This window comes from Phoca vitulina, unplaced genomic scaffold (genome assembly GCF_004348235.1).
Source record: "Phoca vitulina isolate PV1807 unplaced genomic scaffold, GSC_HSeal_1.0 scaffold71, whole genome shotgun sequence".
In the NCBI taxonomy this organism is placed as follows: domain Eukaryota; kingdom Metazoa; phylum Chordata; class Mammalia; order Carnivora; family Phocidae; genus Phoca; species Phoca vitulina.
The window spans coordinates 1,790,467-1,806,740 of NW_022589774.1; the positions used below are offsets into that span (position 1 = coordinate 1,790,467).

The window sequence follows — 16,274 nt, forward strand, 5'->3', positions numbered from 1 at the left end:
TACTTGTTCATTTGATTTCATTAAGCTCATACTCTGGCATGTTTTCTAACTGGTAGTTGAACAAGTGAATCTTGCGGGCTGCAATCGGAAAACAACTTTATTCTTTTCCGCAGACCCATTTATGGGTTAGCTCATCCCTGAACCTGGATGTGATGGCAGGCAGATGGCAGTGCTCTAGGATCATAAAAGGTCCTCTGGCTGCCTCTAGTCTCAAGAAAGGTCTCACTTCAGTAATTAAAATGTCCGGTCACAAGTAATTTCACTAAAGCTTCTCCCCTGATCAAGCTTGAGCCTGCCTCTAGGAAAGAGATGGGTTCAGCTCTTCCTCCCGTTCCCTATCTCCTCCTCACTTACCAAGCTCCCTCTAGCCCCTCTTGTTTGAAAGAAAAGAGGGGGGCACAGGGAAGAAGGGAGGTTCAGGTTAGGTAAGGCCTTACTTGGCTGGCACCCGGCTAATCTACCACTGAGCTCTGACCACAGCAAATGTCCAAAGCTCATGCTCTCTGAACCCGACTCTTGCATGGGCTGTTTTTGTGGGTTCTTTAGGAAACCCTCTGCTGGAACACTGCTAGTCCTCTTGTGATTTGGGCAGCAGGTGCTTATGTGATGTCTTTCCCTCAGAGGCCCTGGGAGTTCAGTGGGAATACAGGGGGATACACTCACCATTTGGGGCTGTCCTTTGGGACAGGATTGGAAATGACTCTGGGGAAGAAGGGACGAGCGCTAGGACAAAACCCCTAGGGTGGTGGCAAGCGGAGTTGTGGGCCGGGTGGAAGCCTTCCTTCCCTTCTGTATGACACAGTTTGGCACCCGCTCTGTAGTGGCCTTGCCTCTCGGGTTGGGTCAAACCCCAGTCCTTGGTGCCCCTCAAACTCCTCGGGACAAGCTCTCCATGAGGTGCCCTTGGAGCTTCTCTCACAGGAATGGACAGGAGGGGAAGGCCCACCCTTTCTCCTTGGAAGGTCACTGAGACGCGGCTCATTTCCTCCCCCTACTCCATTCCCTCTGGCCTCTGTGCCTTCAGGCCCGTTCTTCCCTCGGGGTAGTTGAGGGTCTACATGCTGCAAACACATTTTTGGTTTTGGGGTTTTTCAGGTTTTGCTTCTCTGTGTTACCACCACTATGTAAGTGTGCAGGCAATCTGGAAGCTCCCTTCAGAAGATGGAGGCATTTGCCAGTTTGCTCTCAGCCTTTGAACCTCAGCTAAAACTAGAGCAGGAGAAGTCAATTTTTAACATCCTGTTACATGTTATTTATTCCATCTTGGCCAGGGCCCCTTAACTCACAGAACCTTTCTAAAAAATAAAAATCTGGGTTTTTAGAGGGGCCTTGCCCTTTTCTGTTTTCTGAAACTTCTAATTATATTTTACATATAGCAGAATGCAGAGGTTCCCTCACACAAGCGAATCAGCATAATGTGGGAAAATGTTTAAGAACAGCTTCGTGAATAGAAAACAGACTTGAATGAAATGCGCCAGGGTTGTTTTTGGAATAGCAAGCACCTAGGAGTGTTTCTCCCTTCTTATCTCTTTTTTCTACTTTTTGATATGTTTCAGCTTTTCTTTAGTGAGCCTAGACTGGTTTGCAAAATCCTTTATCTGCAGCTCCAAAATCCAAAAAGCTATGGGCTGGGGGTCAGGGTTGGTGGCGGGGGGAGCTCGGAACACTAAGGATTTTTTACCCATAATTAATTCTCTGTAGTTAATTTAACTTGAACTGAAGGGAAGCTACTTAAAGCTTTTATCTCAGTGTGAACTTTCAAATATTTTAGTGCAGAAATAATAATGTGTTTGCTTACAGCATGCCTCCCCAGACTCTACTAGGAGTGTTATGTAATATACTGTATAAACCCCATATCACCTCCTAAAATCCAAAAATAATTCTGAATTCCTTAACACATCAGGCCCTATGGCTTTTGGACAAGTGCTTATTAGCCTATACTTTCGAAGAGGAGAAAATATAATGAACTGTGTTATTATTTTTCCTGTTCTACTAGCTTCTCATTAGAACTAACTCATCCCCACCTCTAGTCTTTGTACAAGCCATCCCCACTTCCCTGGCCCTTCTGTACCTCTGTCGTCAAAGCAGAGTTCACAACCTACCTCCTGAAGGTGAAGTCTGAAGTTTCCTGGCTAGTCCCATATCTTTCTTCACCTAAATATCCAGTTTAGATTTGGGACACATGGTTTCCCAGGTCACACTAGTTTGGGCTTTAAAGAGACACAATAACTCATAATTTAATGATAGCTCACCCAGCTGCTATCACAAGACTTCAGTCCCTTCCAAAGACCTTCCCTCCCCCTTTCTTCTGGGAGTTCCTAGATCAGGTTCAATGAGTTTATGTCACCATGCATCTCCTGCTCCCACATCCACCCTCAAAGCCCACCATAAATCTGCTTTATGGATAAAGACCTTCAATGCAGCCCTCACCCCAGAATACAGACTAGAAGACTCTGGGAGGGAAATAGACTCAAATCTGCAGGTTCTTTCCATATTTGGGTTTGTTTGGTTTTTTTTAAGATTTTATTATTTTTAAGTAATCTCTATACCCAACCTGGGGCTTGAACTTACAACCCTGAGATCAAGATTTGGGTGCTCTACCAACTGAGCAGGCCAGGTGCCCCATCTCTCCATATTTAAATATGAGAATTACTGGTTTAAAGGTTTGCAGATCAATGGCAGGTCACAAAATCTAAGAGATAAAATTTGGTTATAATGAATGTCAATGACAGTTGCAGTGTACCTCATGCATAGTTTTCATAGTAAAGGTTAAAGAGTTTTCAACAGTCTTTGTCCAGTCTTGACCCTTGTCCAATAATTCAGTATTTTTCTTCACCATTTAAAAATATTTTTTTAGGGGCGCCTGGGTGGCTCAGTCGGTTCAGGGTCTACCTTCAGCTCAGGTCATGATCCTGGGGTCCTGGGATGGAGCCCTGCATCAGGCTCCCTGCTCAGTAGGGAGTCTGCTTCTCCCTCTCCCTTTGCCCCTCTACCCACTCGTGCTCTCTCTCTCTCTCTCTCTCTCTCTCAAATAAATAAATAAAATCTTTTAAAAATATTTTTTTAAACCATGCATCTATCCGGTGAATTTTTCAGGAAATTTTCTGCCATGTCCTGCTGTTTCTCTACCTCTCTCCTCTCTTCCTCTTTCCCTTTCTCTCTTCTCTCACCCTCCTCTCTGGAACAAAAAACAAACAAAACACCACCACCAACAAAAATCTCTCCTCTTCTTGTGCAAAACAATTCAAGATCTTTTTTGTGCTTTGAGCATAACCTAAGGCATAATTAAAGACAGAAAGTGGGATACACTAAGTTCCCATAGTGGGACAAAAATCACTGCTACAGGAATTCAGACTATACGTTCACATGGTCTCTTGCTTCTGCATCCCTGTTGCTACCTGGACAGATACATAAAATACCACAAACAATATCTTTATTATCATCTAGAAGGGCATAGTGAGCTGTTATGTCAACCTGGAACCTGTGAATATGACCTTATATGAAAAAAGGTCTTTACAGATGTAATAAAGGTAAGGATCTCAAGATGAGATCATCCCAGGTTATATAGGTGGGCCTAAATCCAATGGCAAGCATCCTAATAAGAAAAGTAAGACACAGACAAAATTGGAGAAGGCCATGTGAAGATGGAGGCAGAGATTGGAGTGATGCATCGATAAGCCAAGGAATGCCTAAGACTGGGAGCAGCCATCAGAAGCTTGCAGAAACAAGGAAGGATTCTCCACTTGAGCCTTTGGAGAGAACATGGCCCTGCTGATACCTTGGTTTTGAACTTATAGTCTCCAGAACTATGAGAGAATAAATTTTTGTCTCCTCAAGCCACCAAGTTTATGGTAATTTTGTATGGCAGCCCTAGGAAACTAACACAAAGGGACTAGTAGTGAGTAGCCCTATGGGTAGCCTCATCTGTCAGCTTAGAAGTGAAAATAATAACACTATTCATAAGTTTTGCCTATTTGGGGGCTTAATTGTCAAGCAGAGAGAATCTTCACCAACTCAGGAATGGCTGGATTTAACACATGGCTTCTGAAAAATACTCAAACAAAGAAGAGTGGCTTCTGACTGAGTGATGTATAGAATTGTTGAATCACTATATTGGACACCTGAAACTAATATAACACTGTACGTTAGCTATACTGGAATTAAAATAAAATAAAATAAAGAACAGTGTCTTCTGGGGCGCCTGAGTGGCTCAGTCGTTAAGCATCTGCCTTCGGCTTGGGTCATGATCCCAGGGTCCTGGGATCGAGTCCTGCATCAGGCTCCCTGCTCAGCGGGGAGCCTGCTTCTCCCTCTCCCACTCCCCCTGCTTGTGTTCCCTCTCTCGCTGTCTCTCTCTGTCAAATAAATAAATAAAATCTTTAAAAAAACAAACAAACAGTGGCTTCTATTGAGAAAATATCCCCTACTGTTTGAAATTGTGGGCCACTAGAGTTAAATTTGAATCCTGATTTGACTCCTGGTTCTCCTACTCATTAACTATGCAACTTTAGGCAATTATTTAGCCTTGAGACTAGCACATAAGAGCTAAGTAAATGTTAGCTCCTATTTAGCTCCAATTTTTGTGATAATTTTGTTTGTTCCATATGGCTGCTTTTCTGTTTGCTTATCCTTTTCCATGGCTGGAAATGTCTACCCCAGTCCCAACCTTACATGACTTTTTAGTTCAAAATCCAACAGCAGCTAATTAGAATCCTTGCATCACTTATTTCAATATCTTGAGAGACCACGATGTATGTTCAAGCCATTGTGCATATTAGCTATCACTAGCCTGGCCTTCTATGGCTGGGAAGGCAAAATCTTTTTGAAGGGTATGTGTGTAGGAAGGCAATGGTGAGCATTTCCAGAACTCTGAAGCCTTTTAAATTTTATATATTTGAACCTACTTACATATTCTTTCATAATCTATGCCTTTGACTTCATGCTTTAAAAAGTATCTCTTACCTTGAGATCATATGTTGACCCTCATTTTTTTACTTTACTTTCCACATATACTATCTAATATAATCTGAATTTTTTTTTTAAGATTTTATTTATTTATTTGTCAGAGAGAGAGAGGGAGAGAGCACAAGCAGGGAGAGTGGCAGGCAGAGAGAGAGGGAGAAGCAGGCTCCCCGCTGAGCAGGGAGCCCAATGTGGGACTCAATCCCAGGACCCTGGGATCATGACCTGAGCCAAAGGCAGTCGCTTAACCAACTGAGCCACCCAGGCGTCCCTAATTTGAATTTTCTTATTAGAAGGGCACTTTTCTCCAAGTAGCCTCTTTGTCCCAACATAACCTTTTGAATAGCTCATACTTTTCTCACCAATTAGAAACATGAATACTAATAACGATTGCATTTACTAAATACTTTCTATGTGCCAGAGTTTGCACTACAGTGTATTACATGGATTATTTCAGCTTAGTAGTATTATTATCCACATATGACAGCTAAGAAATGGCATGCTTGGGATTCACACTCAGGTCATCTAATTGTAGAATTCATACTTTTTTTTTTTTTTTAATTTTATTTATTCATTTGACAGAGAGAGACACAGCGAGAGAGGGAACACAAGCAGGGGGAGTGGGAGAGGGAGAAGCAGGCTTCCTGCCGAGCAGGGAGCCCGATGTGGGACTCGATCCCAGGACCCTGGGATCATGACCTGAGCCGAAGGCAGACGCTTAACGACTGAGCCACCCAGGCACCCCTAGAACTCATACTTTTAACCACTATCCTACTCTTATAAATAATTTGGGTCTATTTTTAGCTTACATAATAGAAAACATTTTTGACATAACTGGAAGTCCAGATTTAAGGTTGACTTGGCTCGAGCTCAATGTCCCCATGATTCTCTTGGCTCCGCTCCCTTCCATGTGTGACTTCATCCCCAGGCTGCTAGTGAGATAGCTACAGTAATTCTAGCCCCCATACCCATGCACAAAAATGTCCAGTAGAAGAGAAACAAAATGACTACTTTAAGAAACTCTCCCAGAAGAATAAAGAATTTTCTCAGACTCTCCAACAAAATTCTCCTCAAGACATTGGTCCAAAATGGAACACATGCTCATTCCTGTGTCAATTATGGGTCAGGAGATTGGATTAAGTCAATTACACAAACCCACCCCTAGTGTTAGAGATAGTATCAACTTTCCTTTGGAACATGGGCAGCATAAAAGTAAGAAGGACTATCAGTAAGGATTAGGTTCAGCGCTCTAATGCAGAAAACTTAAAATAGCAGGAGATTAAATAAGTTAAAAGGTAAATCAATCTGGAGGTAGGCAGTACCCTGGAGGTAGGGCCAGGATGGAGGCTCCATGGTCACCCAGTTTCCCTTCTCTCTCAATGCTCTGCCATTCTCAACATGTGGCTTCTACTTCATGGTCCTAGATAATTCTGGAGCCATCATACCCACCTTCACGCACCAAGAAGGAGGAAGGAGTGGAAGGAAGAGACTGATTTCTTCTTTTAAGGACATATCCCAGAAATCACATGATACATTTCTGTTTACAACCCATTGGACAGCATTTAGTCATTTGGCAACATCTGGCTCAAAGAAGCTGAGAAATGTGGACTTTATCCCAGATAATTATTTGCCCAGACCACATCAGAGATTCCACTACTAAAGAAGAAGAGCAAAAGATATATTGAGAGCATGCTAGCAGTCTCTACAACAGGTGGAAACATGAATTCAACTGGGGTTCAGTTACAGGGGAAGAAAGGGGAACTAAATTCTGGTTAGGCAACCAACAATGTGTCCTGAAGCCCTGATGGAGTCTTTGGTCCAGTCCTAGACTAGTGAACAACCCAGTGGTATCAGATACTCTGGTTGGACATCTTGTGCCACACACCCATTCCTGGAACTTGACTGTAGAGTCATTCCAAGCCAAAACTCATGATCGAGAATGGAGTTGGAGTGGTTCCCTAAAGAGATTTGTTTGTATTTTTCTTGAAGAGTTAATACATTAAGAATTGAAGTTCAGATTGAAGATATTAAGCTTTTGTTACAAATTGTCTTCTAGTTTATCATTTACCCTTTACCTTTATTTTTTTTAATTTTATTTTTTTAAAGATTTTATTTATTTATTTGACAGAGAGACACACAGCAAGAGAGGGAACACAAGCAGGGGGAGTGGAAGAGGGAGAAGCAGGCCTCCTGCGGAGCAGGGAGCCTGATGCGGGGCTCGATCCCAGGACCCTGGGGTCACAACCTGAGCCGAAGGCAGACGCTTAACGACTGAGCCACCCAGGCACCCCATACCCTTTACCTTTATAGTGATGTTATTATAGCTATTGCTTTCACATACAGAAGTTTTACATTTTATATCATCAAATATTCTGTGCCTTTACATATTTTTTTTTTACTTTTCTGTTAGAATGATCTTTCATAACCAAGGATCTGATAAATATTCACCTGTATTATCTTCTTTCCTGTTGAATTATTTTTTATCAGTCAGAAGATGCATTCTGCTGCACATATAACAAAAACTCCACTTACAATCGCTTAACACTAAATAGGGCTTCCTTTTTCTCAGGGAATAAGTTCAGGGTTGGTTTGGTGGACTTACTATATCTTCAAGAATCCAAGCTCATTCCACATTTCTGTGCTATAATCCTTAATATGTAGCTTTTCCTCCAGTTCACAAATGACCACTGCAATTCTAGGCATCACATCTGGAGTACATTTAGGATGAAAGAAGAGAGGCAAAATGTAAAAACTGCATGCCACCTGAATCCACCTATTTCATCAGGAAATTAATAACTTTCCTGGAGACCCCCTCTGTTAGATTTCTCATCGGCCGGAACTAGATCACTTGGCCACACAAAAGAGCGAGGGAATCTTAAGGAAATAAATATTTTTATCTGAACACACTGATGTCCTGAGAAAAAATCATATTCTATTATTAAAAAGTGGGAAATGGATATTGGGTAGACAATAACATCTGCCATACTTTCCATCTAGAATTTTTTGGATATATGATATAGAACAAGGCGCTAATAATTTTTTCCAATGAGTTAACCAACTTTCCCAGCATCTTTATTGAATAAGTCATTTTTTTTCATTGATTTGGCAAGCAACTTCATTTAAGAACTTACAGAGTTTCCAATTCCATTAATGGCAGAGTGGTACCTAACAGATTAGCCTGCCCCAGATCAAACTTTGGACAAAATATAGAAAGAAACCATTGAAAGCACTGGAGAGAAAAAGCAAAAGCTGACAAAAACTGGAGAGTTGTTGACACTTGAAAAGGGGAAAAGGGGAACTGACACTAGGTGAGCTTCCCAGTTTTATAGCTTATGCCTAGGGGCAGTCCACAATCAACACCATATCTGGGATAGACATCTGCCGTCTTACTACCTTAAAGAACCAGAAAGAAGAGTTTAGGGTTTCTGTAGCAGCCAGAAAGTGGAGGGGGAACATCCTGGAAAGGCAAGAGCCACAGTGGAAGAGTACCAAATTTTATATATAAACTCTTCCAGAATCTGTTTTTCCCTCGAATTACTCATGGGCTTGGACACACAAGGGAAATTTCCTTTTCCCATCACTTAATCTAAGTGACCAGGCAGCGGAACAGACTGGAATCCATTGAGCCTGCCGACCACCCAGACAAGGAGCTAGATCTGAGGGTGACTATGACTGGGCTTTTCTTAGAAAGAGATTCTTCCCAGCCTGCTCAGTGCAAGGGAGCAGGAAAGATCTGACTGCACCTGTGTGCAAGAAAATAGATCCGAGAAAATAGATACCAAGAAGTCAATTAGGATTAAATAATTCAACAGTGATTTTAGCTGGAATCTACTGCAAGAGACACAGTGTTTCAGCCAAGTTAAATGCTCACCTGAAATACAAAAACAAAAACAAAAACAAAAATCAATACTCTTTGGAGGAATATGACAGAATCCAGAGACTCTACAATGTATCATTCACAATATCAAGAATACATTGCAAAATTATTCCACATACAAGAATAGGAAATATGACTGATACTCAGGAGGAAAGGCAATCAATGGAGATCAATCTTTAAATGACCCATATTTTAGAATTAGCTGACAAGAATTTTAAAGTAGCGGGCGCCTGGGTGGCTCAGTTGGTTAAGCGACTGCCTTCGGCTCAGGTCATGATCCCAGAGTCCTGGGATCAAGTCCCACATCAGGCTCCCAGCTCAGCAGGGAGCCTGCTTCCCCCTCTGATTCTCTCCCCTCTCATGTTGTTTCTCTCTCTCTCTCTCTCTCTCTCTCACTCTCAAATAAAAAAATAAAATCTTAAAAAAAAAAAGAATTTTAAAGTAGCTATTATAACTCTTTGCTCAGCAAAGAGTCTAAGGTCTCAGGCCCCTTCTAATCCCTTGTCTTGGAAAGGTTATAATGAATAGGTCACCCTATTAGGCATATGTCCACATGTCCTCCCCCAAACTGGCTGAGAATTAACCAGAATGATGAAAGTAAGAAAAGCAGTTTTAAGCAGAAAAGCAAAGACAAGGATTTTCATTTCCCTTGTATAGAAAGACAATCAATAATAGGTTGCTGTGTTGGCAGAGAGCTCTTGCCAAACCCTCAGATCTCCGCTGTCTTGGGTCAGAGGTAACAGAGTTAGCGGCTGTGGGATTACATGGCTCTTTTGTAGTCCCACTTATTTACCACCCTTACTAAAATCTCACCAATCTTTCTTCAGTGAAGCCTTTCCTGCAGCCCACCCCACCTCCCACCCCAGTCTCTTCAAGGGAAGTTTCTTTGATATCTTAATAGTCTTTTTTTCTTTCAGAAATTCAACATAGCATGATAATCTCTGTAAGAGTAAAGAGAAACTATGCCTCAAAGGGTAAAAGGGGTTACAAATCCTACTACAGATAAAGCAAAGATCATCTCTGTAGAAGCTAAAATGGGTCACCTTCTTAACCCATTTCCTTATTATTTAGGGAAAATGGCTAGTCCACTTGTTGCACCCTATTCTGCAAGCAAGTTTGCTCTGGATGGGTTTTTCTCCTCTATCAGGATGGAACATTCAGTGACCAAGGTCAATGTCTCGATCACTCTCTGTATCCTCGGCCTCATAAACACAGGTAAGGTGAAGAGAGTGGAATAAACAGCCTGCAGATGATTGCCTGCCTTACCATTGTGGGTAAAGAAGGCGTTGAACTCCTTGACTCATGTGTAATGCACTAAAAGCCAGTGAGAACACCAGTCTCCACTTAATGAAGCACTTCTGTCACTAGGAGAGCCTCTGACTATCCTTTGACACTTCTTTCCATTCTGACCACCAAGGGTGCCGAGTGACACCAGACTCATCACTTAACCCTATTCTGAACCCTTCACATCCTCAGGAACACTCAATGGCCATTACTTTCCTCTTTGAGGCTTATCAAGTACAAGTTTGTTACTCTTAATACCATCACCAGTAATAAGAACTATTGATATCATGAACCTTCTTTTTTTTCATAAGTAATCTCCATATCCAATATGGGGCTCAAACGTACAACCCCAAGATCAAGAGTTGCATGCTCTGGGGCACCTGGGTGGCTCAGTTGTTAAGTGTCTGCCTTTGGCTCAGGTCACGATCCCAGGGTCCTGGGATCGAGCCCCACATCGGGCTCCCTGCTCGGCGGGAAGCCTGCTTCTCCCTCTCCCACTCCCCCTGCTTGTGTTCCCTCTCTAGCTGTCTCTCTCTCTGTCAAATAAATAAATAAAATCTTTAAAAAAAAAAAAAAAAGAGTTGCACGCTCTATTGACTGAGCCAGTCAGGTGCCCCTCATAAACTCTTTGATATGATGCACTGAGGACACAACATCATTTTTGTGATATTCTTGCCAAAAATGCAAGACCTCACTCCAACCATCAGAAAAAAAATGGACGGGGCACCTGGCTGGCTCAGTCGGTAGAGCATGAAGACTCTTGATTTTGGGGTTGTAAGTTTGAGTCCCACATTGGGTGCAGACATTACTTAAAAATAAAATCTTTTTTTTTTTTTTAAAAAGAGAGAAAAATGGACAAACCCAAACTGACATTCTACAAAACAGTTGATCAATACTCTTCAAAAGTGTTAAGGCCATGAGGGACAAGGAAAGAACGAAGAACTGTCACAGATTGGAGAGAAAATAAGAAGAAATGACTGCTAAGTATAATCCTGGCTAAGATCCTGGAACATAAAAAGGATGTTAGTGAAAAAAATAAGGTCTGTGTTTTAGTTAGTAAAATTGCCCTAATTATAGTGTACCTTGACAATTGTACAGTGGTTATGTGTGACGTTATAATTAGGGGAAGCAGGGTGAAGGCTACAAGGGAATATTCTGCACAAGTTTTACGACTTCTCTGTAAGTCCAAATGCAAGTTTATCTAGAATAGGTACAAGAAGAAAACTTTATTGAAAGAGTAATTGAGTAAATTGAGTAGTAGTTACAGAACAAGAGAGAAAGAAAGACACACAGTGAAACAAGGATAGAAAGAGAAAAAGAAGCTGTGCCAGAAGGACATGGAAATTTGGAAGAGATAAAGTAACTTCCCTTCCAAAATCAAAGTGGTTCGTGTTGACAGAAAGCAAAGGCCTGGATTCTTGTCCATTTCTTCCTTTACAAATTAGTAAATTGTTATCATACAGCATTTGGCTTTGCCCACTGACACTTTCCATTAGCTATTGGGTCTTGATATAACTTCTATCCTCATTCTGCTCCCCCATATGACTCCCTCACCCCCACCAAAATACTCAAGAGAGAAGCATGATTTAAATCTCTCAATCACCTCTAACTGCCTCCCCCCAGCCCCAAATCTTCATCCAGGAAGACAGGGCCCACATTAACTCTAAGCCTCTCTTTGCACAGCAAGCCCTAAATGTACCCAGTCTTCTGAGAGGGCCCGTGGGCCTTGTAGAGCAAGCACTGGAAAACAGCCCCTAACAGCTAAGCTGTTACTGTCTGCAGACTTTCCACCTTGTAGACTCTACTGGTCTTGGATAACCCCACTCTTCTCTCATGATTCTACAGACACAGCCATGAAGGCCGTTTCTGGGATACTCAACATCGATGCATCTCCGAAGGAAGAATGTGCCCTGGAGATCATCAAAGGGGGAGCTCTGCGTCAAGAGGAAGTGTACTATGACAACTCAGTCTGGACAGATCTCCTGCTGGGAAATCCAGGGAGGAAGATCCTGGAATTCTTGTCCTTAAGAAGTTATAGTTTGGACAAATTTATAAACAACTAAGCACTTCCTTAAGGTGGGGCATGGTAAGGGAGCTTTGGGACTGTTCTTCCTGATATTTATCTGAGCTCCATCCCTGAAGGCATCTCCAAGGAGAGACAAATGGGTGTCCCCAGAGAGTTGTAAGTCACACATCACATCTCACAATTTGAAGGAGTTCCTCTAACACTTGCACAGTGGAAATGTAATTATAATGAATGTCATGAACCACTGCAACCTGCAGTTGTGAAATTGATAGTAACCATAGGTATAATTAAAAGGTAGTTCTATCAAATTTACTTCATATATAATATTATGAGTAATACAATATTAATTATAATAAAGGTCATATCAATGTTGTAAATTCATGGTTAGTAGCTCTAAGTTCAGTTCATTCAGTATGGTCCTTTAAAACCATAACCTATACGAGTGAAAATTTTCAGTGTTCATTTCGTATTTTGTGGTCTGAACCTTTTCTCTGTTCTTGAGTTGAAGAAATCACCCTACTCTTCATTTAATGGACATCATGTCCATACCATATTGTATATTTCAGATACTCTTTATATTATTTTATATTGCTCCTCTGGGAAGGAAGACACCTGGGTGGGTATAAATCACCATGCACGTGGAAGTCCCTGGGAACTTGAGCCACAGAATGGACACATGTTTATCGCCCTCAGACTGCATCAGGTGTCTCCACTTTACGTGTGAACTCTCAACTGTGTGTTAGAAGCCTGGAGAGAAGGGAATGGAGTTCAATCCTGCCACTTACACGTTCCGTCATTTATTCATTCAACAAACATTTATCAAACAGTTGCCAAGCATCACCTGACTACAACCAAACAGGAAACAGAAATCAGCTATATTAAAAACTCAGCAAAGCCCTGTATTGGTTAGGTCCCCAACAGGTTAGGCTTTAATAAAAAGGGGGTTGTTTACAAAAGTGTGGACAAGGTCATAGGGCAATCACAAGGGATAAGGAAGTATCTTGGGGCTAGTCCCACCTTAGGGACAAAAAGAACGATTATGAGAATCCAGAGATAGAAACTGTTTGGAGAGTATCACAGAACAGGAACTATGACATTCAGTTATGGGATGCCACCAGCCCAGCTAGGACCATGCAGGAGGGATCTGGGGAAATAAACACCCCAGCCTCACTCTCTTCCCTCCCTCCAACTTCTTGCTAACATTTTATATTAGCTAACCAGAGGGGCAGGGGAGCAGACTGATATAAACCACACACGTCAGCTTCCTCATGGACAGAAGGGTAGGAAAGAATGGAGAGTGTTCTGGAGGGACAGATGGGATATATCCAGCATGAACTCAACATCCCCAAATGCAGGGCTTCCATGGTAAGAGATACTAGGACATGAGACATGGGCTTGGACACACAAGGGAAATTTCCTTTTCCCATCACTTAATCTAAGTGACCAGGCAGCAGAACAGACTGGAATCCATTGAGCCTGCCGACCACCCAGACAAGGAGCTAGATCTGAGGGTGACTATGACTGGGCTTTTCTTAGAAAGAGATTCTTCCCAGCCTGCTCAGTGCAAGGGAGCAGGAAAGATCTGACTGCACCTGTGTGCAAGAAAATAGATCCGAGATGTGAAGTCAGATTTCTGACCATACAGCACAACACACAGGCACACTAGTGCAAAATCAGAGAAGATCACGAAGTGTCTGGGTGCAGGTGATAAACTGTTGTGCTAGTCTGTGTGCATGCATCACAAATGGGGCAAGAAGCCAGGTTTGCAACAGGATGAGGGCATGAGGCTGACCAGGAGGAAAGGAGGTAAATGCAGAGAGAGGAGCATGATCAGATGACAAATTTACAGCCAGAGTCAGCTTCAAATTAGTTTTGCCTTCAACCTGAACTTTTAGGGTTTTCTTTAGGCTTAAAGACACATTAAGACTTCAGCCTATGTTTAGTATAAATCAGCTGCTCCCTGATTCTGTTCACTTAAGGGGGAAAGCAAGAGAGGGTATGTAACAATATTTATGTAACTAATAAACTAAACCTTTGGTCTTTCCAAGGGTGTGTTGGTAAATGTTTAACAACTGGCTCTCCAGAAAAAAGAGAGAGAGAGAAAAAGAAACATGCCCCTGATTTGTAAATGTAAATTTAGTATTACATGGTGTAAATACTCTCACCCTGGTTGATTTCAAGCCAGCGGGTCACATTGCTGCATGTGTAATAGAAGAGAAATGCACCATCAGCTCTCAAACCTGTACACCCTGCCCCAGCACACCGCCCTGACTTTCCCATTCCACATTCTTGACAGAATTAGTTATTCTTAAAGGCCCAGTTCAATGCCTCTCTCCTCCTCCAAGGACTTGAAAGTAATAGACAGCTTCTTTCTACTGGGGAGGTTGGGGGAACAAGGGCTCCCAAAGACGGGGTGCTCACGTTCTTGAACTCTCAGGGCGTCAGTATTTTGCATGAAGTCAACAGCCTTAACTGTGTGCGAGTCCCGAAATTGACCTTCATGTTCACTAGTACTGTATTCCCCTGGGAGTAACAGAAAAACCCACTGACGGTGGCTCAATCAAGTAGAAATTACTTTTCCTCCCCTAACAAAAAGTCTAGGAGGGGCAGACCAGGGCCTCAGGAAGGCAGGCTCCTTCTGTTTTTCCACTCAACTACCCATCCTCCTCCGTGTCACTGTGGAGTCACAAGATAGTGGCTCTAGCTCAGCATCGTCCTGCGTTTCAGGGAAGGCAAAGGGGAAGGTGAAGGGCAAAGGATGCGCACCAGCTGAATCTGCCCCCTGATAAAGAGCAAACTGGGAAGCCCCATCCAAGGACTTCAGCTCACATCCTGAGGGCTAGAGTCATGTTGTGTGACCACCCCTCCCTTCAAGAGAGGTTGAGAAATGGAGATTTCAGCTGAGCCCATGCTAACCCCAGGCGACCAGAAGTGTTTGTCACAAATGTAAATCACGACAGAAACAAAGAAATACACAGTCAGAGCAGAAGGACACTCTTCCTAAGATGCCAGGTTCCTGACCAAGGTGACAGAATCCAGTCCCACTGACCATCTGCAAGGTCTAATTTAGTCCCAGCTCCCGCCCATGCTGAAGAACATCCAAGGCTCCCGCCTCTCCAAACTTCCCTCTGAGAAACTATGATTCCCTCTCCTCAGTTAAGAGTGTAATGGGAGACCCTAGATAAGAGGTAGCAGGGAGCCCCGAGGTGCCCTCAGCGGCAGTGACTCCCCCCACCTGCTGTTCCTGGAGAGGCCCCTCTCAGGGACAGTTAATTCTCACCTTGCGACCACATCTGTTCACACAGGCTGGGCCCTTCTCCTTGGCTGAACTGTGCTAGGCCAGTGTCGCAAACCCACCCCCAGAGTCCATGGCAAGCTTCAAAGATTCTCCAGAGTAGTGGCTGCCAAAACTTTGGATCACATACTTCATTATAAAAAAAAATGATTAGGCGAATAGATTTCTAACAGATATACAGTTACTATTTATATAATATATGCACGTAATACTTACTAACATAAAGCATAGACAAAAATAGAAATCTTGAAAAGATAAGATAAATAGAAATTGCAACATCTTCTCCCCACATCCAGTGGTTCCTCTGACATGCCGCCGAGCACCGAGCACAGCTCTGAAGCTGTGTCAGAGGAAGAAGTCAGCATGTGTGATGCTTCCAGCCAGCCCTTGGTGAGAGCGTCAGCAGGCACCCGGGGGTTCAGGGTGAGCCCCCATTCCCCTCTCCGGGCGCCACATGTAGGATAGCATTCTCCCCCCTCCCCCGCCCCGTATTGCCTTCTGTCCAAGGAATTTGCCAAAGACCCACATTCTTCTCCATTAGTGCCTAGTCTCCAGCACTAGGGAACATATGCTAATCAAGTCCCAGACGCATCCCTTAATTTCTCCAGGGAAGTATGTAAACCAAACTAATTTGCAGTATTAAGGGAACAGAAAAAAACACATTGCCCGCCTTGATACAGGGCTCATACTGTCTCACGATGTCTCCAGCAACTCTGCTTCGCTGTCAGCATCTCAGCACTCTTAGATCTCCATCCCACGCCAGAGGGTCACCAGGTCATGGAGAATGTTCAGGAAAATCAGGATATCCCGTACATGCTAGATCCTCCCCC

General features: G+C 42.9%; 1 protein-coding gene across 1 annotated transcript in view; it reads left to right on the top strand.

The window, feature by feature from the left end:
* HSD11B1 (hydroxysteroid 11-beta dehydrogenase 1) overlaps positions 1–12,529 on the top strand; it is a 62,197-nt gene extending 49,668 nt beyond the window's left edge. The window contains exons 7-8 of the mRNA XM_032393156.1: positions 9,911–10,054; positions 11,969–12,529. Of these exons, the coding sequence (XP_032249047.1) occupies positions 9,911–10,054; positions 11,969–12,186 (362 nt within the window). The 3' untranslated portion in view covers positions 12,187–12,529. The remainder of the gene's footprint in view (positions 1–9,910; positions 10,055–11,968) is intronic.
* Positions 12,530–16,274: the final 3,745 nt, after the last annotated feature.